This window comes from Frieseomelitta varia, unplaced genomic scaffold (genome assembly GCF_011392965.1).
Source record: "Frieseomelitta varia isolate USP_RPSP 00005682 unplaced genomic scaffold, Fvar_1.2 scaffold_367, whole genome shotgun sequence".
NCBI lineage: Eukaryota > Metazoa > Arthropoda > Insecta > Hymenoptera > Apidae > Frieseomelitta > Frieseomelitta varia.
Genome location: NW_025110109.1, coordinates 121,436 through 142,273, shown reverse-complemented (window position 1 = coordinate 142,273; position 20,838 = coordinate 121,436). Strand labels below are relative to the sequence as shown.

Sequence of the window (20,838 nt, the reverse complement as noted above, 5' to 3'; positions counted from 1 at the left end):
CTCACAATGTCCATTGTCTATCCTCGATATTCAGGACTTCTTATTCAAAAGGCTATTCATATGGACGGATTCATGAAAGTTCATTCTTCCATGTTATTTCGGTAAATATCGTTTTTGGCATCCCATTGTCCGAGGTATCGAATATTCAAATGGAACGGATTGCATTCGAACGCGGATTCTTCCATTCCGCGGCGCATTAAATTATACACTTGACGCGCATTATACATCGGAACAATTAACGCTGGCCGACTATTCGCGTAACATTAACCGTTCATCGATATTTCCCTGATTGTTGCAGTAAATAACGCGCTCGTAAACAATAATTAATTCGTTTTGGTCGTAAATAAAGGAGCCAACGATCGATCGGTAAGTGACCGTTCCAGTCGGATTCCTCCAGGAGACTCACCAGATAATTCGCCCCTTCGTGCATCCGACAGGAATTTTTCCAACTAAATTTCCAAGGGTAATCAGGATCTGCAATTATCCGCGATTACCCGGTTTGCTCGAAATAATTGTGTTAATAGGCCAGGAGGAACGTACTCGAGAGAGAAATTGCTTCGCTTCGTTTCCTCTTTGGAAATTATACTCTCGCTTATATGACGGTCCCTAAACTTTCGTTAGACCTAGAACTCCATTCTCTCGTGTCTCAATCGCGAATCGTATTCCCGTTGTAGAAAAGTCCACAAAATTCGAGACGAATACTCGCAGATTTCGTCGGAATTTCAAGAGAATATTGGCGAATTTAATATCCGATTCCGGCGGTTTAACGACGACGATCTACCCTATCCAGCGAGTGTGGGCATCGGGGCAACGAAGAAGAGTGGGTGGGCCTGACACTTGCGGTCCCAGGACGAAATCGAACAACGGGACAGAGCGAGAAAGACAGAGAGAGAAAGAGAGAGAGAGAGAGCGGGGTCTGCGATGTAAGAGTCGGAGGAGCCCTGAGGGGCCCTCGCTCGGGCTGCGGGCCCGGTACAGGAGCGGAGAGGGGCTCGAGGGGGCAAAGGCACATTCCAAGGCAGAACGGCTGCCAGTGAAGGTGGAAGGCACGAACAGTCTCTCACGATATTGCGCTCCGCTCCTATCCTCGTTGCTTCCTTTCTTCCAGAGTGCCTCGGCCGCCTCGTTTTCACCCGTCCCCGTGGGACCGCCGTGTGCCGAACTGTGCTGTTCTGTTCTGTGCTGTGCTGTGCTGTGCTGTGCTGTGCTGTGCTGTGTGTGCCGTTGCGATGCCACGCAAGACGCGGCGCGATGCGAACAGACTCTCAGAATCGAATTAACGAGAATTCCGTTTCGTCGACGCGAACCAGAGGTATGCACAACGCGCGCGTGATAGAGGAGTTACGCGATACTGCGCCAGCGGTGCGCACGATAGACGATAGATAAGTGTGTGTGTGTGTGTGTGTTTTTTTGGCGCCACGCGACACGCGTGGCGAGACATTTCGAAAATGCGCACACCTACTTGCACGCGACGGTATTCCAGTGGGAAGAGCAAGGAACAGAGTGCCCGCGTCGAAAATAGACTTTCGCCTGGCGTTGAGATCGGGGGTCCGATGGTCGGGCATGCGGAAGGAGCGTCACCGGGAGACAGTGATTGAGAGGATCCGGCAGACGGGAGCACTTGAATATTCGATCGCGCAGGTGAGCCGCGACTGTCTTTTTCTCTTGCAAAGGTGCACGATGCGGCGATGGATGCCGGGGCCTCGCCGTGTGCTCGAGCTTTTGCGCGTGAACGAAATAACGAAAGGATAGGATCGCCGTATATGAAACGTCGTTTCGTTTCAGGCGAAATTCTAGTAACAAGCTGTTCCTCTACGACGTCACGTATTTGATCGAGGATGGTTTCCACGCGGCCTCGTCCGTTTATTTTTCTGACGATCGATTAGATTATTAATTTCGACGTTCAGAAACTCCGCCGACGAAATTTCTGTGCCAGGAAATTGTCTACGTAGAGTGGAAGATTCCGAAACGATGAACTCGCGTTTTCAGTAATTTTTACAACTTTGAGACAGTTTAACGAATATTCCGATTATTCGCGGTGAGAGTCTGATATTTTTATTACAATTCCCCTTGATGTTGAACGTGCGTGATTTATGCAGTGAATTTTTTGCATCTTCTAATTTTGTCATCTAATTCACAATAGAATGTTGAATCGTCAAATGAACGATATTTTTATATGCTCAAACTTAATACCAGTCCTGGGAAGAATTCTTCGACCAAACGCAAACATTCAGAATTCAAAAATACATCGACCACCTACACGTGTCCCAAGATCATTTTTAATTACGTAACATCGTGTGAAATCATTTTCACTTTTAACTTTCGCACGCTGTCGTAAAATTCCCTGTATTAACGAAATTAATCGTCGTTTCATCAACAGAGTTATATAATTCAGACACATTGGAGAAACTAACTGATATTTTCAATCTTCGAACATTGATTCGAATCTTACGCTATGTGGCAATCGTAGAATTTCGACGGAACCAAGCCGTGACTGTTGACACAAGCGTGCCATTTATTCGTGACGGTGAAACCGGTATCCGTAGCAAACGAAGCGAGCCAGATAGCTTATCTGAATGCTAGAAATTAACAGCTAAAACCTTCAGATAAAGTCTCTCTCAGATTTCGTCTCGGCTCGCGATCGTATCTACCTTCCTCTTCGTTCTCTCCCTTGGCCTGAACAGTAGCTTAAACGAAAGCAATTTTCAGCCACTTGACTACCGATCGATCGATCGTTGCACCGTAACCTCGTTAGTTACATCTGGTTTACGATCGTGTACCAACCAATCGTTCTTGCCGCGAGAAGTTCTGTTTTTTTTTTCTTTTTTCTTTTTTTGGCCAAGTCGGGAGAAGCGAATCGTTCGACGTCGAAGCGGTGAACAAACCGTGGAGAAAAGAGGGATCATCGATTTTCTGCTTGAACGAAATTAAATCCACGTGCCGCGAAGTATTTCCATTCTTCGTTCGATCGGGCGATCGTCGCGGAACGACAGAAAAACTGAACCCCGCGTCCGAGCAACGCCATCGGCATCGAACTTGACCATGGCCTTCAGCGGCTTTGCGCTCGTATAACGAGATACGAGGAATGTAAGTAAGTGGCCGAGAGTCCCACCGGTTGTACTTACGAGAACTACTTCGGTTCGCTTGGTTGCCTTGTAACTAGATGCTCGGATACCAAATACGCTTTAAGGTAGCGACCGATGTGATCGATTTTGCAGGTGAAACGCAAGGAGGCCATTAGGCTAAGTAGATTTTCCTTTAAAAGTAGCCATAAATCAGCCAGCAGCTTACCATCATCATGGCTAATAAGAGGGCCAATAATACGGATATTTCGCGTCGGATTTTTCATAACGCGTTATCCATTGGATTTTCCACCCTCGAGTGCCAAGCGCAACGTAGACGTTTAATGTTACACAAGCAGTTATTACGAACGTTCTTAGAACGCTTTTTAGTTTTAATGTTAAATATTATAGACTTTTAATCTAGACTCTGCAATTTTTCCACTTTGTACTTGCCTTAGAACTTTTGAACGAGTGTATACGTATTAGTAAAGATTAAATTCCTGTCAATAGCAAAGAATTACCAAGTACTGCAATGTAAAAGTAATACAATAATATAGAAAGAGAAAAATAAATATTAAACATCCGTTTATATCGTACAATCGAGAAAAATAAAAGCCTAATGTAATTCCATTCGGACCGACCAAATTATCTAAATTTAGGTAACTTGAAACAACTTTAGTTCCGAACCTGTTATTCAATTAACCTGAAATATCCGTCAATTACAACATTATAATTGACAGAAGAGAAATGTATAACACGATTGTACGTACGTCTTGAAACAGACAGGTATTTGCCGTTCAATGCAAATCGTAAAATATCAGTTTCAAGCTCCCTTCTATGCTCCTGTTAAGTCACGACACTCGAAACTGACACGATGTTAAGCCTGCCCATCGTAATAATCGCGACAGTGGCACGTATACTTCCACCTGATCGATGAAACCTGTACGCGCGTTGCACGACGTGCAACTCTTTCTTCGAGTGCGAGTCGTAGCATCCGCTTACTCGCGAACGAAAGTCCAGCTAATTGATTTTTCCGCGAACGACAGACCGATAGCTGCCAGAGCGGCCAGTGATGGCTATTATCGAGAATTCGTAACAATTTCTTAACAAGGTAATACGGAACTAAAATTCAGCAGGGTGGGGATTCCTTCGGGCGAGCACAATGCCGAAACCCATTGAAAAGCCACTCCTCGCGACTCGAGAAGAATCGTCTAATGTTCACCGAGATATTTATATAAGTTTTCCTTGAATGCTATCCGAGAAGTTTTAACGACGGAAGGCGCTAATAGGCTGCGAAAGTTTTCCGCGTTTCCGCGTCCGGAACGGATGCGATATCCGCAGTTAGCATCATCCCATTACTCGTCATAGTTGCGTCGTAATTGGGGGATTCGTTAGTTCCCCGACCGACCGCTTCTCGTCTTCTTTTAGATCGATCGCGAGCCTCGTATCTTGTATTTTCAATCGATCGTCAAATTGAGACTATATATATATATATTTATAATATATAATATATATTTATAATATATATATATAAATTTTACACCTCCAGCTATTGGAAAAGCATAACAAAAAAAATAAATGCACGTGAGATGATACCTAATACGTCTTGTATAATATCGATTTTTAATAAATAGCGAGAATTATTTAATAAATAGGGCAAAGTAATTTTTCATCTAGGGTTCACTTTATAAACATGTAAAATCGCTTAAACATTCGCTGTCTGTTAATTGTCGACTCTAATGTGATAATAATCACGAAAACATCATATTTTCTTGGTAATTTTCCCAAGTGAAAAAATATAGATTACTCGTCGAGAGCTTGACCCATCCTATTCACGTTTCAGTGAATAAAAGTCTGTCAGTATTTTTAAGCAAAGTGAAAAATATCAAAAAATGTTCCTATTCTTCCGATGAAAAATCATTTTAGTTCGCGCTAAGTTCACGGCAACAATTTATCAATTTATCAAGTTTTGTAGCGAACCTGTAGCATGGAAAACGATCCCCAACTGAAGAGATGCGAAAAACCGGGTACGACTGACCCGTGAACGGTTCGTGATCGATCGCGATCGCGAAAACGAACGTATCGTGCTTCGGCGTATCTCTCGAGTTCTCAGATCCCTCCCCGATCTAAACGATTAATCCGAACCCCAAGAAGCCTCGACGTCGTTTCGCTCCGCTCGAATTTCGCTTCGTTTCTCCAGCGACCGAACGAATCGTTCGTTAACGAGAAATCGGCTGAGCACAACGGTTGGTGCATTTTCAGATATTACGATGTCCCAGCCGCAATTAACCACCGACCTGGACGTTCCGGAAAGTCCGCAACACTCTTGCCAGTGTTCCGCAATGAGTAGCATGGATTCCATGAGAGCAACGAGGGATAGAGCGGAGAGGAGTGTGGGAAGTACAAGAATTTCCAACAACCAAGAACTCCCGCGGGATTTAGAGGCGCTTCAGAGCGCTTTCGAGCCGATAAGAAGACTGGAAAGTCCGCTGTCTCATCAAGAAAGCCAGCAGATGAATTTAGAGAACGCGAGAAACGTCGAGATGCTGGAGCATCAAGCCGGCTTGTCCGGTACGAGATCGATGGACAGTCAAAACGCAATTTTGTCCAGACACGGTCACAATCTTTCCTGCAGCCCCAGGAACTTGGATCTCTCCCGGAACTTGGCCTTCGAGGCTGCAAGAAGAGTTCAGGAATCCAGTAACTTGCAGGACAACCAACACAGCCTAACCTCCAGCCCTAGTCCTTTGCTGGAGTCTGGCACGGCGTTGCTCGACGTTGCGTCCGCGAAAGAGCTGGACAAACAGCTAGCCGACGATCACGCCGCGTTATCTCAGAAGGCAACCGGCGCCAACGGCAAAGACAAGCTGAAGAACATTCAGCAGAACATTCTGAATCCTTATCAACATCATCACGAGCCAGCGTCGCCGGAACGCAACGTCCACGGGCATTTCCACGTCGGCGATGGCCACGCGCACGTGCACAAGCACGCCGACAATTTCCGAGGCACCGCGAATTTGGACGTCGCGGATGGATTGATGGGATTTCAGCAGCACGCTCAGCGACAGCACACTCATCATCACCACGGCAACACCAAGACCACGAACGTCGCCCATCATCACGGGCCGACGACCGTGCATCATCCGCACGGCCCGCAAGGAATAGCGACGCACCATCATGGAAATCTGCCGGCCAGCCTGACCGGCCACGTTCACGGGAACGCCGGTCCTTTAGGTGCCGGTTCGAACGCGAGTCACGGGAATCAAACCGCGAGTGGAAATCCGAATGCTCATCATCATCTGAACGCGTCGATGGCGACGTCCGCCACGATCGGCCACAGAAACTCACCGACGAGTCATCATCGTCTGAGCGGCACCGCCGGCCTAACCGGTCACTACCCTTCAAACTCAGGCTTCTCCAGCGATCATCACGGTACCTCGAGCGCGATGAGCGGGGCTTCGTCGAATTCGAGCATGTTAAATCACGGCGGCTCATCGCCAGCGGTTCATCGGCACGTGGTCAACGCGAACAGCAGCCTCTCGACCACGCCGCTGGCCAGCCATCATCATGGCAGCTCGTCGGGAAGTTTAACCGGACATTCGAGCGTGAATCATCATCACGTGAGCTCTGGCATATCCTGCGAGTCCTCTTCGTCGAACGCCAATACGAGAACGCACAGCCGTTTAGATCACGTGCACGATCACCATCATCATTTGCAACAAGTGCATTCGTTGCACTCTGGCCATCCGGACACGAGGCAAAGGGACAGGGCTCCGTCGAGTCTCGAGCATCATGGGCATCATCACGCGCACATGCACGCTCATGGGCATCAGCACGCGCAAAGCAACGACACCAAAACTACGTCTCTCATCGGAGTCGACTCGATACAGGTATTTCGATTTGGAAGTTTTAATTCGCATTTCAATCGCGAGTTGTCAGACTGGATGGCAAATTAAAATTTTGAATCTCACAGTTTATCGTTCGTTTTTCTGCAAATCTTTTCAAAGAAATCTAGGATCCAGATAAAAATTTTGCGACATTTCAAAGAATGTTAGCTAATATAAAAATTACATACAGCTATTTCAGATGTCTCTTTCAAAGTCTAAAGTATCATAATTAACAGAACACTCGAAGTATCAATCTTTACCAAAATAAAAATCCAGAATCAGTGAAATGCAATATTATATAAATATAGAGATATTTCTAGACTTGAACAGAAGGGTTAAATTTAAAAGGTTTATCGGAAATGATCAAAAACTTTCAAGCAATTTAATACGCTCCATCATATTTTCATCAAAATTTGAATGCGTTTACCGGCGAGAACGATCGTTAATCATTAACGCATTTACGCACCGACGCAAAACTGTTACTCGCATGACTTCTGTAACACTTCATTATGCAATTTACTGGCGTGATAACAGCGTGATATGCACGGTTTAACGATTAACCAGTGACAAGCAATTTTACATATATTTTTTAAATCGTGTCTTTCGATGGAAAAAAATCATGTTTCTCCTTTTTTCTTTGAACTACTCAGGAATTTCCTGCTGAACTTTTATGTTTTAGGTGTCGGCCCCTTCGAAAAGTAAATGCCAATGTCACGTGGTGCAAACTGGAGGAAACAAGAGGGGGCAGGAGGGTGAAAACGACGGAGGTGTTGAAGTGACATCAAGAACGCATCAACCGCCAGCACTTCCTCCGCGGCCACCCCCTAGGCCAACTAGACGATACGAAACTACGTCTGTCAATCAATGTAAGTGTTTCCTATATTTTATTTTGTTAACAACGTTATCGATAATAATCGATCGTCATGAGAGTATATGTATATCTTATCGAAACGCTGCAATCGATCGAGCAATTTTACGAAAATAAGAACCTGACAACTTCATTCGGATCAATCAAGTACAATTGTTCAATCAAGAATCAAATCACTTATTTCGTCAATTTGAAATACCTTCTACAAATTTCTATCTTTCTTCTCGTTCACATGAGAAGAAGAAGCTCCTCAATTTTTGCAGATATAAGACAGATTTCTTTAGAATACGATAATTACCAGATTTTCGAAAATAGTTTACTCGACTCGCTCTATTGCCTTGTAAACCTTTTCTTCGCAAAGCCCGTCAACTTTGTACAAGTAAAAAAACATTTCTTTGAAAGCCACGATGATTATCGACTGAAGCCGATGCTAATTTTAAATTTTCCTCGTCGCAAACGCTTTCCCCAAAAGCCTGCACCAATCGTGTGTACATCTGCCCGAGTAACGAAGGCAAAGCGAGGCACTTGGGGCAACGTTCGAAACGACCATATCTCCTGTGAAACAGCGAATCAATATCTCTTACACGTTGGCTTGCCCATTTGAATGGCAGATACACAATATCGCCCAGTGTTCGAACCGCTCTTCCCATCCCCCATCGTTTGATTTCCGCTTAAAGCGTTCGCTCATGTCACGCGGTTGGACAGTGTTTCCTGAAACTCGCTTGAAATTGGACGTTACCGCTACCGCGTTTTCACCGGCGAGATGGTGGCCCGGTAGCTCCACCCTTAGTCACTCGGCTCGACGATCATCCCGAGTACGCCTGCAGTATCAGCAAGGATGACGTGGAACAGCAACGCGTCAGCCGATCCGTTGTTGCTTTATCAATAGCGGACGTGGCGCGCTTTATCGACAACGCGGAACGCATCGTTGACCGATTCTACTTGCTCCGGTGGAACAACCCCCGTGGAATTTCGACCGACGACCGCGTCGGGTCGCTGGAATCGTCACGGTGTATCGACCAGTCGATGCTCGCCAGCAACCGAGAGGCCAGAAGCATCGTGACGAAGAATGCTGCGAATCGAACAACAGGCCACGATACTTTTACCAACCCTGACGTTCGTCCACGCTGGCCGAGCGAATGGCTGCTCGACGAATACCATCTTGGATGACTCTGCGATGGAATCCCGAGCTTGAGGCCTCCAACTCGAAATCACCACCACCACCACCACCTGTGGGACACCTCGGAGCCAACGTGCGGGCCAACGGAGATCTCTCGTGGAGTGCCTCTCCAGTTGTTGTGCTCTCGCATTCGTTTCAAACGAGCTGAACGTGTGGAGACGCGGAACGGGGCAGCAGCAGCAGCGCTACGTGATCGTAACATGTGATACAGTTTTTTCTTTTTCTTTTGACAATGCCAAGAGTTTTTCATCGGACTCGGATTTTTGAAAGACGATCGTACAGGGGAAGGGTACGAGGGTAATCGACGTTGGTGACTGACGTGTGACGATTCTAACGAGGATGTGTTCGATGAAGGATTGACCTTGGCGAAGAATCGTGCCGACGCGCAAACGGTGGTAAACTAGCAGAGAGGACGGTGTGTGATGCAGTTTCGTTTAACTTTCTTTGATCTTCGTTCACTAACGAAAGACGAAAGATATGTCATTTAGAATCGGAAAGCTAGTCATTGTAGTTCGATATTTTTCTAAAACGGTGTGCTGACAAAGCACGCGGATACGTATGTAACTGTCAAGCGACACGACGTCGCAGAAAGTCGAAGACTTCGAACGAAACGAAAGAAACGATCGTGCGAACGGATATCTACGATATCTGAATAGAGTCAGTGAAGAAGAACATTGGAAGTGACTGAGGCAACACGTGTTAATCGAGACGGACGAAGGAGGAAGTGACGGAGAGACATCGAACTCGTGGTGAAGCTTCGTCTATGGAGTGAGGGGTTGTAAGGAGGAAGATGGATGGATATCCAGTGCTGCAGATAGTCCGATGCCGACTTGGAATGGAAATGGAGATGGATAACCAGGGTTATCCATTCACAATGGCGGCACACTCGCATTCCCACTTGCCACATCCGGCAAACCACGCGCACTTCCCGAGATCGCATTACCCTCACCCCTGCGGTATGCCGATTAACCCTTCTTGTTAATTTATCAATCGGTCCTGCAACCCTAGACTATGTCTCTGCCACTGATCTGCATACCCGCATAATCTGCTATTAGCTATTCCATTAAATCGCCTTTGACACAACTCGTTAAGATAATTCATTCGAACGAATTCGGACTTGAATCGCTACATTCGGAACGTGCTGTCAATCAATAATTATATATAATTTTCTGTAATCGATTTGATTATTACTAGCCTGGAAATAAATCATCGAGTCGTTTTTTTTTTTTTTAATAAAATACGTTTGAAGACGAATCACGGCGAAGAGTAAATTAGAATCTCGATGGAAAGTAGTTTTGTATGTCGAAAATTACCAAAGGTGTTATGCCTTTGATAGTTTGCATTCCGTGCGCTTTAAATATATCTTGGAAATGCATAAATTTCGCAGGAATCGAGATACGTGATAAAATTTCAGACTAGAACTTTTCAGGCTTATTTGTTTTGCAAATTTCAAGCGCGCAAGACTCTCCAAGCGTATTTCTAAAGACGAGATTATGCATTTTCTAGTATCTACGTTCTATTTTTACTCGCGAGAAGATACGTTGCATGGCCTCGTGGAAGGTCACGTGGATAACAAAAGGTCGCCGTATAAATAGATATCGACAGCCTTCTTAATAAAACACGTTTGATTTTCTACGAGAGCTGAGACTCGATAAAAATTCAGCACGTCGAAGACTCAGTGTTGCTGGATTCCTGGTACCATCCAGAATTCAGTTGAACGTTTCATTTCACACAATTCTTCTCGATTAATGTATCACGAATTCTATCTTTTCTATTTTTTAATTCTATCGAAAATAAGTAATTTCAAGAGATTGAGAAAAAGGAAAAATTCGGATATAAAGATTGCTCTCTCGTCTTCGAAATTTTATTCCATCGGTTTTATTGTTAAAAATTCCTTTGAAATTTGGGGGAAAAGCGGGGATCAAATTGCGACTTCGACAATATTATTACGTCACAGAGAAATTTATTTGTCCAAGCTTGCGAAGGTTTTCGTGACTCGAGAAGAGGGCAAAAGATCGAAAGCATTTCATCTACAGAGAGAGACTAACCCGCCCAAAGAACTAACGTTTCGAGGAAAATTGGAATACCTGTCGTGCCCCTTTTACCTTAAACACATTGTGTTGCCAACAGCCAGCATTTAAATCCCGGCCTCGCCTCGCTAACTTTGAAAGCTACGATTCACCAAAATCGTAACTATAACCAGCCCAGGTAGCAAAGGTACACCTCAACAATCCAATTCTAAACCTCGGTTTGCATTCACGGTGGGAGAGCAGGTATTTGGAGGAATCTCTGATGGTAGTTTCAATAGAGAACACAACAAGCTCGGAGCAAGGTTGCTCACGTTCGAGTCGAGGAAAACGATTTATAGATCATTGAAAAACGCTAGCCTTTTTTTTTTTTTTTTTTTTTGAGAAATCCAAAGGGAAGCAGTTTTCTAAAAAAAGAAAAGAAGAAATAAATCGTGATCTTCTAATTCACCTCTCTCTTTTGAAATTCATGATTTGTTGAAGTTCAACAATAGCCTGGAACAATTGCGTTGAGCATTTTTATTACAATGGAACGCTCCAAGGAATCGCGAGTGGGATCGTGAGAATAACAGTCTCCCTTGGGTTGTCCCTGTTTCGAGGAGAATTTTTTAATTTGGCGCCCAGCTGGTAGTAATCCTCATAGATTCTGCTCGTTGGCAGAAAAATAATTAGATTTTTAATTACGGAAGATGATCACTCTCTCCACTTGTACTCCCGGGGTCGCTCTATAGAAAGAGGCACAGTACCCTCCTTTATTAATGGGGAAACCTGATTAAAAAGTTCAGCTCTGTCGATTCTCTCTCTCTCTCTCTCTCTCTCTCTCTCTCTTGAGAAGGGAATCTGCTATTGTCTTTGAAGCGACGTAGCACCAACGACGCAGGCTTCCATAGTTCAACATTCATCGAAGGAATTTCCAATACAGCGTAGTCGGCTCAATTGAGCCAGCTTTGACAACAAAAGTCGAGCCTTTGGCTGATTGAGAATGAAATACCGCGACCACGGTAACGTCGAGAGTACCCACTTCAACAGACGCTTGGCGCCGGCGTGCGAACGCAATTTCGCTATATAGTTTCTTGTTCGCGTTATGTTCCTCGGTATGTTAACCCTTTTCGCGGTATGAACGTACCGTGGATATTAATTCGTTTAAGATTCGAACGAGATGATCTGTATCCGAGTCCTCGTATCTGTTTTGAAATTAGTTTCGTATTGGGTACCAAGTATCATCTGGCATCTGATGGTAGTACCATGACAGAAGAAATTTGATTCGAACATTTTTTAATTTTCTAGATAATTACATAATTATTCTGCCTGTCGCAAATGAGATTCATGGTCGCATTAGATACTAGTAACATTCCTATGTTAGAACACGAGTAAAATAAACGTTAAACGTGTCGGACTTTTATGTTCATAAATTTCACTCTATTTTTGCATATTTTACGTGCATCGAGCATCGCGGCCAGTAATTCTACTTGCCGAAAGTTCAATAATATTCCCCTCCTTCGCCCCTCTTCGCTCGGAAATGTCCGATAATTTTAAAAAAGAACGAAAGTTAAAATGACCTAACTAACGAGATTTGAGGAATTCCGCTGAACGGCACGTTTTCCATTGTGGTTAGATCAAAGCTCCCGTTTGCTGGGTTCTCACGCAAGGACAATCATTATCCCTGTGAAAGAAGGAGCCAGCGTGCGATGGGAATAAGTCTTGCAGGACCTTTCTCTGAATAGGGCCGATAGGGTCGTACAAAAGATTTGCCCAACGAAAAATATCCTTCTAGCTATTTCGTGTTTCCTCGGGAGATCCTCCGAACCGATTACCACGAAAAAAGATCCGGCGTTAAAATATTACGTCTTTCGAACACGAAAACGTTCGGCTTGCCCAACTAAAGGCAAGTGCAATTTAACATAGTATACGAAACACTTTCGATGAAAGGAAAAGGGAAATTCGTTGATCTCGTTTCAAAGCCTGCACTTTAACAAGATTGAATTCGTTTTCTTCAGCAGGCGGTAAAATAAGGCTACCTTTATCCTTAGAAAAGTCAAACATTCTTAGAAACGTCGAAAAATTTTATTCGTTGTCGCCTTGAAGAGTGAGAAATTTTCCGTTTACTGCACGATTTTTCACAGCCATTTTATCGAATTCCTGTACGGTTAGGAACTCCCAAATTTTTGTCACTTAACATTCAAAATTGAATAAAATGACAAAAAGGAATCGTACGACAGATTTTAAAGGCTCGTTGCAAAGGGGAAACATTCGATCTTGGAGATCATGGCAAGGAGAAAATTTTTCAATTAATCTTTCTTGTCGTGGAACAACCTTGAAGAAAGTTAAACGAAATGAAGGAAAAATTAGGAAAAAAGAATTCAACGATACGTAGAGAAAACCGTAGGTCTTAAAAATGAAACAACTGTAAGTTCCCTTCCTCAACTGATTAATCTCGAGATCTAATCTAATCATTCGAGTCGTCCAGTTGAAAATTTTCAAAATACACCATACCATTTCCCCCCGTTAACTCGTCTCTCTCTTTCTCAATTCGCCTGCCATACTATCGCTAGCGTACTATCAGTGACCGATTTTAATTTTACAGGCCACACCGGCGAAGGTGGTTGCTGCAAGAAGTACGTTGTCCTTTGTTGCCTTTGTGGTGGGCTGAGCGCTGCGGTCGGTAGTCTCTTTTTGGCGGTACACGCGGTCCTTTCAGCCCACACGGCCAGCTTAGCTCTCTTTGAGACTGTACCATCTTACATTCCTGGCATAATGGTAAGAGGCAAAGATCGGGAGGAGTCTATCAAGCCGATCTCCTTTTAACGAGACCGCGTACGTTACGGAAACAATGGAAGCAAAAAATGTTCCAACGAGCAAGCCGAGAATAATCATGTGCGTTTTATATTAATTTTCCAGTTAATTCTAATGGGTCTGTTCACGATGCTACTCGCCAGACGGAAACACAGATACGGACTTTTGGTAAGAATTTTTGTCTCAAGGTGCAAATCTCTTAATTGACGCTAGAATTGTAGAAGAGTCACTTGTAATTTTTCGCAGGAGACAATTCAAGAGGTGAATAGAATTATCGTAGATTTAATTTCTTGAAATTTTTGTAAAATTCATCTCATTCACAGACTTGATACAAAAAAAGAAATAGATTCTACTCACAGTAATCGTTATCTACTGCAAGGAGAATCTGAAACGAGAGTTTTCGTTTAATTCCGACAGTAACAGATTAGAACAGTTCCCTCTTTAAGAAACAAACGAGCCAATAATCCCTCTTGCAGATGAAAGTTTGCGGATCGGTCGGAGTAGTGTGCGCTTTAGTATGCGTGTTAGTCACCGTTACGACCACCGTGATACACATGTCGCGGCTGCAGGGCCTTCGCAAATGCGTTTACACCGTCAAAGCCAGGTAAACACTGCCGTCTATTTTTGCAGTTAGTACACGAACTTCCATAACAATAACAATTCAATGACAATTATCCGCGTGTCAGGTCGTGCACGTGTTACGGAGCGCCGGAAGGAGACCCGGGAGTGCTTTTCGAAGGCACGCCTCATTGCGAGGCGGTTCACGGCGCTCTGCACGCCTGTCTCAGAGCGCTGTTCGGAGTTTCGGTGGCCGGGATCTTGGCTTGTATATTCTCGTGCATGCTGGTGTACCAGTTGCTAAGTCACGAGAAGAAGAAGATGTACTGGGAGCAGTTGGAACTCCGATGCAGATCGCTGTACGGGCAGGGAGGCACCGTGGGACCGGCGACTGGTTCCTGCGGATGTTGCAACGATTGCGGCGGTGCCAGCCCTTGGTGGGCGCAGACTCCCGGAAATCTCTACACGCCGAATCCCGACTTGGCGCCATCCAGGTTCGTACGGAGATTTTTCTTTTATTGCCAACGTTTCGTTTCGTTTGAAGTGTCTTTGCGAAAAGAGGAGTTTGTGAAATGAGTAGAATAATATATCACACAGATGTGCAACTCCGCTCAAAAGTCTTAGGACAGGTGTGTCGTATTTGTTTCATTGAAAAACTTGCATAGTACTTCATCTCAAAGTAATTGCAAAGTATTAAACGTAGCAACATTTATAATTATAATATAATTACTATTTCATTATTCACAATAAACAATTGTAATGTATTTTGTGAATGTATATAATGTAATACATATTATCGTAATTTAATATTTTATTTCGCGAATTAAGTATATCTATTATACTTGTCTTGAGATCTTCTTCATTTATATTGCGAATTCATTTATTTCGCGAATTAACTAGTATATCTAATACACTTGCCTTGAGATCTTTTTCATTTGTTATTGCTGTAATTTTTCAAAATTATTTTTGTTTCTCACTTGTATGTTATACCTATGTTACATCGCGATCGCTCTTGTGTGTGAAATCAGTTCTTTCTCAGTCAAATGTCTCACGATTGCTGTAAATCACGCGTTACTTCTTCTAAAATTGCAAATCTTCCAGTCGCGAAATTTCTCCAATCGATCCAACGCGTTCTATTGATTCAATGTCAATGCATCGCGGAAGGCACGATTGAATTAACATCATTTAAACCGCCTTCGTAAAAGTTGCATAATAATAGCCGCTGTTACAAATTCAATGCTCGGCCACTCGGCGCTCGATAAACTTCATTGAGAAATTATCGATGGGATTCAAATGCATCGCGCGCGTGCAACATTCGTTCGCGGTGAGCAACGTAACGATACATATTCAATAGATTTCATTCACGAGTATCACGAATATCGGGACGTTGAGTGCAATAAACTCGTAAACGAGGCAACGATCCCCGAGGATCGACCCCAGGATCCACATTGTATTCCGGTAATCCGCTAATGTATGGCATTAATTAAACCTCGGGATTCCGTCCCGCTCCTCTTGACATTCAGACCGCTGGTTTTCTTCGTCTCGGAAATAAATTATGACGGACGAGCCACGGCCACACGGCTCTTTGAAGTTCAGCACCGCGGCCGAATTGATTCGGCGAAAAAATTTCCGATCATGTTCTCTTAATTAATTCGCCCGGCCATTGTAGTGTGTATTTTTCTGCGAGATATTCAGTTCTGTGAGAAAAAGAGACTCTTCTCACGCGGTGGATGATCCGTTTCGTGTCCGTTTAAACGCACGCTCTTTGCGCGAATAATTGGTGATCGGTGATTTTTAAATTGAGATTAGAGTAACAAAGCTGCGAAACTTCTTGTGTATCTTCTCGTTAAGTGTTTCTAGTAATTTTTTAAATTTAACGATATGTTAACTGATGTCATTGTAATGAGGTTTAGAATTTTTCTGCTAAACCTTATCGCAAAGAGTGCAAAAGACACAGAATGAAATCCTGAATTTTAGTAAATCATTTATAATCCAGTGAGAAATGTAAATTTGAATTTTTGAAAGTCATCTTGCCAAGTTAATTAATTCTTGCAAAAGAAAAAAAGGAATTTCTCAAAATTTCTAAAATTGCAGAAGGTGGCGTCTGCCTTGGTCCAGATCGAGAGGGCCGGCACCGAGTCCAGACTCGAATTACGGTTTTCACACTCAGGCCAGACAAACGGAGGGCAACGTGGAGAGCACGAATGGCCCGTACAGTGTTCTTAATTCTCAATCGAGTGGTCCCTACTCTGTGTTGAACGCGCAAAACGGGCCGTACACCCCGAGTACGGCTTCTTACAGTGTCTTGGAGACTCCAGTGCCGCTATGGGGCCCTCCGCCACCTTACAGCGACCCTAACAGCCCGGCTAGGCGACCGCAAGTTACCGAACAAAGGCCCAGAATTGCCAAGCGAATAGAGAACTTTGAAAACAATGAAGGTGAGGATTCGGAAGCTCGTAAAAAGATTCATCAATAGTAAGAAGTTTATGTATGGATAACGAATGTTAATAGTTAATATAATACTGATAATATTCCTTAGAATATTACAGATACAAATATCAATAGTTACAGTAATATTAGTAACATTACTGCAAATATAAAATTGCAACCAGTGTTTAAGTAGTATCGCCTGGCGACAATTTTAGTCACCAAACTCTATATGATTTTGTTGGTTTCTCGAAACTGGCCATTTATCAGGTTAATAATCTACCAGCTACTTCATTTGTACCTCACGTTTGTAAAAACACATTGCCCTCGCATTTAGTAAAGGTTCTATTTATGCAGATCACAGACCACGATCCGCGAAACGGCCGTCCGACAACTACGAGAATGCCGAGGAAATCTCAAACAGCACGGATCCAGAAGGGGGCAACGAGGGTACCATGAAAGGCAGACGAACTAGGAAGCCTCTAAAAGGTGTGGAGAACAATGCATTCCAGCAGGAAGCGAATGCTGGACCAAAGCAATCGGAAAGTGAACTATACTTTGGCGATGTCTCGTCTTGTTGCGGGCCCGAGAGTAGCTTCTACGACTTGGCCGTCGAGAAGGAAGGTACTATAATATCGAAAACAACGATAAACAAAATGGGGAGAGACTAAAACACAATAATTACTGTATCAGCGATACATTGCTTGTCAGAAAACTGCAATCGTACAATTTTTTAATTGACCTTTTTCACAAAAGAAAAGACTAAATAAATTTCTAATTAGAGTTTTGCAAAAATGGCCAATAATTAACATACTTATAGTTTTCTATTTTCTCAGTCAAATTTTAACAATCCAAGAGACATATATATAATCAATTTGTGCAATATTTAACTGTTGCAATTCTTTTGGCAAGCAATGTATAACTAATAAATTAATCGTAAGCTTGCCACTGGTTCTGACCATGGTCACTGATCATTCACGCCAATTTTCACACAGGCACAGAGCATTCAGAGGGTGTGGACTACCTGGCAGCTCGTTTAGGCAAACGACAGCTGTCAAAAAGGTCCAGAATGCCTCTGCCTTTGCCATCAGACAATGGAGACATACCATCAGACAATTATGCGAACAGCGACGAGCCAAGGAGTACCAGAGGGCCATTTCTAGCGCCTGACGCTCAATACGAAGTGATTCAACAAGGCCGGTACTCCTACTACACGTCGAAGGACGACGAACAGCTTCAAGAAGGTCCCGCAACCTCCGGATACTTTAGGGAAGACGAGAACGAAAGAGGGAGGGACTACAGAGACTACAGAAGCAGTCAGGAAGAAGAAACACCACAGTGTTGCTTGAGTGACTCGACGACGTTGGACTCGGGCTGGCAAAGCGGTGAACAGCAACAGTCTGACGATAATGTCAGACCGGTTAACGTGTGATCACGTTCATCGTTAGACGAATGACGAAACACAGTTGCTCGCGAAAGTGTTAGAACGTTTGTAAGAAGATTTTACGTAAGTACGTTGTACGGAATATTTTTAAGTTTCATTAAGGCGGTTGTCGCGCAATTTTCATTAAAATCATCTTAGTTATTGTTCGAATTCGACACTGCACAGGATTACAACTTGTTTCTTCTTTCAAATTGAGACGATATTTTTTTTTTTATGAATAGATATTATACGTGAGTAGCAATGAACATCTTGTTTTTAAACATAAAGCTACACAGAATACTGTGCTTTGACGTGTTAAAGAATTTTCTACAAAGAAAAATTTCTATTTTTTTTTTTTTCAATTCTGTTCCCAGTGAATCTGCATAGAAATCCACGGTCTAATTATTAAGATTGGCTATTCGTGCTGTAACTGTTTTTTTTTTTTTTTTCCTCTTTGCCAACCTTCGAATATTTTCGTGAGCCACTGTGACTTTCAAGAAGGAGTAGCATCATATTAAATGGTAAACGAGAGAACAAAGACGGGAACCTCGATTCAGTACAACGTATGCTTTGATTTGTAGCAGAAAGAATCGCCACACGTAGTTGTTTTTTTCTATTTACATTGGAAATCATCCTCCGAGCGTTCAGAAGGATCTGCGAACTATGCCGTGTGAACTAAATAGGGAAATTGTCCATGTAGTAATACAGATATGAGTGCAAGTCGAAGATTACCGTATCCGTAATTAGAAGCTAAGTAATGTGATTTGTGGCACAGTAGCTTAAGTAAATCTTAACTGTTAGATTAAGTGGTGGGATCGCGATTCCACACGTTATTACAAGTCTGAAGAACGATTACGAAGAGATTAGACTCTACGTCAAAGTACTATTACACAATCAGTCACGAGAGTTTACGTACGTCTGCTATGCTTTTAAATATTTAAAAAGGAACGTTTTACGAGCACTTGATTTATTCATTAGTCAAAGTTACGGGACAGACGACAAAATTTGTTTGGTGAGCAGGTTGTTATACATAAATTGGAGCAAGGAACCATCAAGTTTGTTATTCGAAGTTTTACGCATTTTTTGAGAAACTTGAGATTGCAAAAATCTGCAAAATATTATATAATGATGAATATTAGGTGTAACATTTAGTAGGAAATATAATTAGAATAAGTTCTATATGCTCAACTCTACATACGTTAACTATATATATATATATATATTTCAAATTTATTTGCATGTTCTTTGAAAAAAACAATTGTCATTTTTTTAGAAATTGTTGTTAGTCTGTTAATTTTAATTAACGCGGATTAAGTAAGATCCATAAATCTCTCTGTCTCTCTCCAATTTAAATACTTCAAACTTCGCAGGCGTGTATAAATTTCTGTGACTGAGCCGTTTATGAAAAATCCTACGTAACGATGTATTTTTATTAATTAAACGATGTCGCCCATGTTGTACGTAATAATAATCGTTAGTGTATGTTGAAAAGGAACGTGCGTATAGAGAGAGGAGAGGTATTAGCGTCATAAGTTAAGTGTCAAAGAAAAGGTCTCTAGAAATGGTGGGAAAGTACGAATGATTTTCGAGAATTTTTTGTAGAAAATTCGTCGCCAGAACGGAGACTTTTCCTTTGGCGGTTCGCTAGAAACGTCCATGTACAAACGTGTGTGCTTTACTCTTGCCAATATCTCGCTAGACGTCAGCTAGATCTCGCACTTTAGACGTGTTAATTGTCGCAAAGATGTTGCCGCCATTTTCGACTAATTGATAAGTTCCATAAATTCGTTGCGCGAAGTTTGTCATGAATTCTCGGTCACTGCCATTCGAACGTTTTTTTTAATTCCTTTCTCAAAATCAGTACAAGAGGATGTACAAGAAAACGTTCCCGCACGTCCATAATTTCGCACAAAGTCTGAGTTTTACGAATCTATATATATATTATATATAAATACATATTATATATACACTCGAGATTTTACGATTCTTTTAAGGAGATTAATATTAGGCAACCAAGAAAGATGCAGGGACGGGATATATTATAGGAAATATTTTTTTATTCTTTCTTCAAAATGACACAATCTGTATAATATCTGTTATATAATAATCACGCAGCAACATGCTTATCGTACTGTCCTATTTTGTAACGTAATCGAGGACGAGAAAGTTTCATGGCTTCTTTGTGCAAGTAAAAAGTGAAAAAAGAAAAGTTTCTTCAAAATGACACAATCTGCATAATATCTTTTATATAATAATCACGCAGCAACATGCTTATCGCACTGTCCTCATTTTGTAACGTAATCGAGAAAGTTTCGTGGCTTCTTTGTGCAAGTAAAAAGTGCAAAAAAAGAAAGAAAAATTCTATTCTCCTTTGTTTCTCTTTCTGTCATTCTTCGCTGTCACAAAATATTCTTTCTTGGTTACGTAATATTTGTCACGCGTCGTAATGAATGAATAAACGCTCGTGGTCTGTGTTAGCCTCGTCGAGCTTTTCACGTTACGTTTACGCCGTATTCGCTTTCGAATGTATAATCCTGGTGGACCAAGAATAACGTAGGAAAAACGACATAGAGAGAAGAAGGGGCAGAGGAGGAGGAAAGAAAGAAGAGAAAG

General features: G+C 42.7%; 1 protein-coding gene across 1 annotated transcript; it reads left to right on the top strand.

The window, feature by feature from the left end:
• Positions 1–1,014: 1,014 nt before the first annotated feature.
• On the top strand, positions 1,015–20,800 carry LOC122530949. The gene is made up of 10 exons (XM_043658386.1): positions 1,015–1,641; positions 5,325–6,952; positions 7,629–7,815; positions 13,609–13,781; positions 13,923–13,985; positions 14,294–14,421; positions 14,504–14,869; positions 16,470–16,813; positions 17,160–17,426; positions 17,798–20,800. The coding sequence occupies exons 2-10, from the start codon at positions 5,333–5,335 to the stop codon at positions 18,232–18,234; spliced, it is 3,585 nt and encodes a 1,194-aa protein (XP_043514321.1). The 5' UTR covers positions 1,015–1,641; positions 5,325–5,332; the 3' UTR covers positions 18,235–20,800.
• The last annotated feature ends 38 nt before the right edge of the window (positions 20,801–20,838 follow it).

What these genes read in the sequence shown, in the direction of transcription:
- LOC122530949 (XM_043658386.1), top strand. Translation starts at nt 5,333, where the DNA reads ATGTCCCAGCCGCAATTAACCACCGACCTGGACGTTCCGGAAAGTCCG. An exon ending in GTTTACACCGTCAAAGCCAG is followed by an intron (nt 14,422 to 14,503) that starts GTAAACACTGCC and finishes TCCGCGTGTCAG; the next exon opens with GTCGTGCACGTGTTACGGAG. An exon ending in GAACTTTGAAAACAATGAAG is followed by an intron (nt 16,814 to 17,159) that starts GTGAGGATTCGG and finishes CTATTTATGCAG; the next exon opens with ATCACAGACCACGATCCGCG.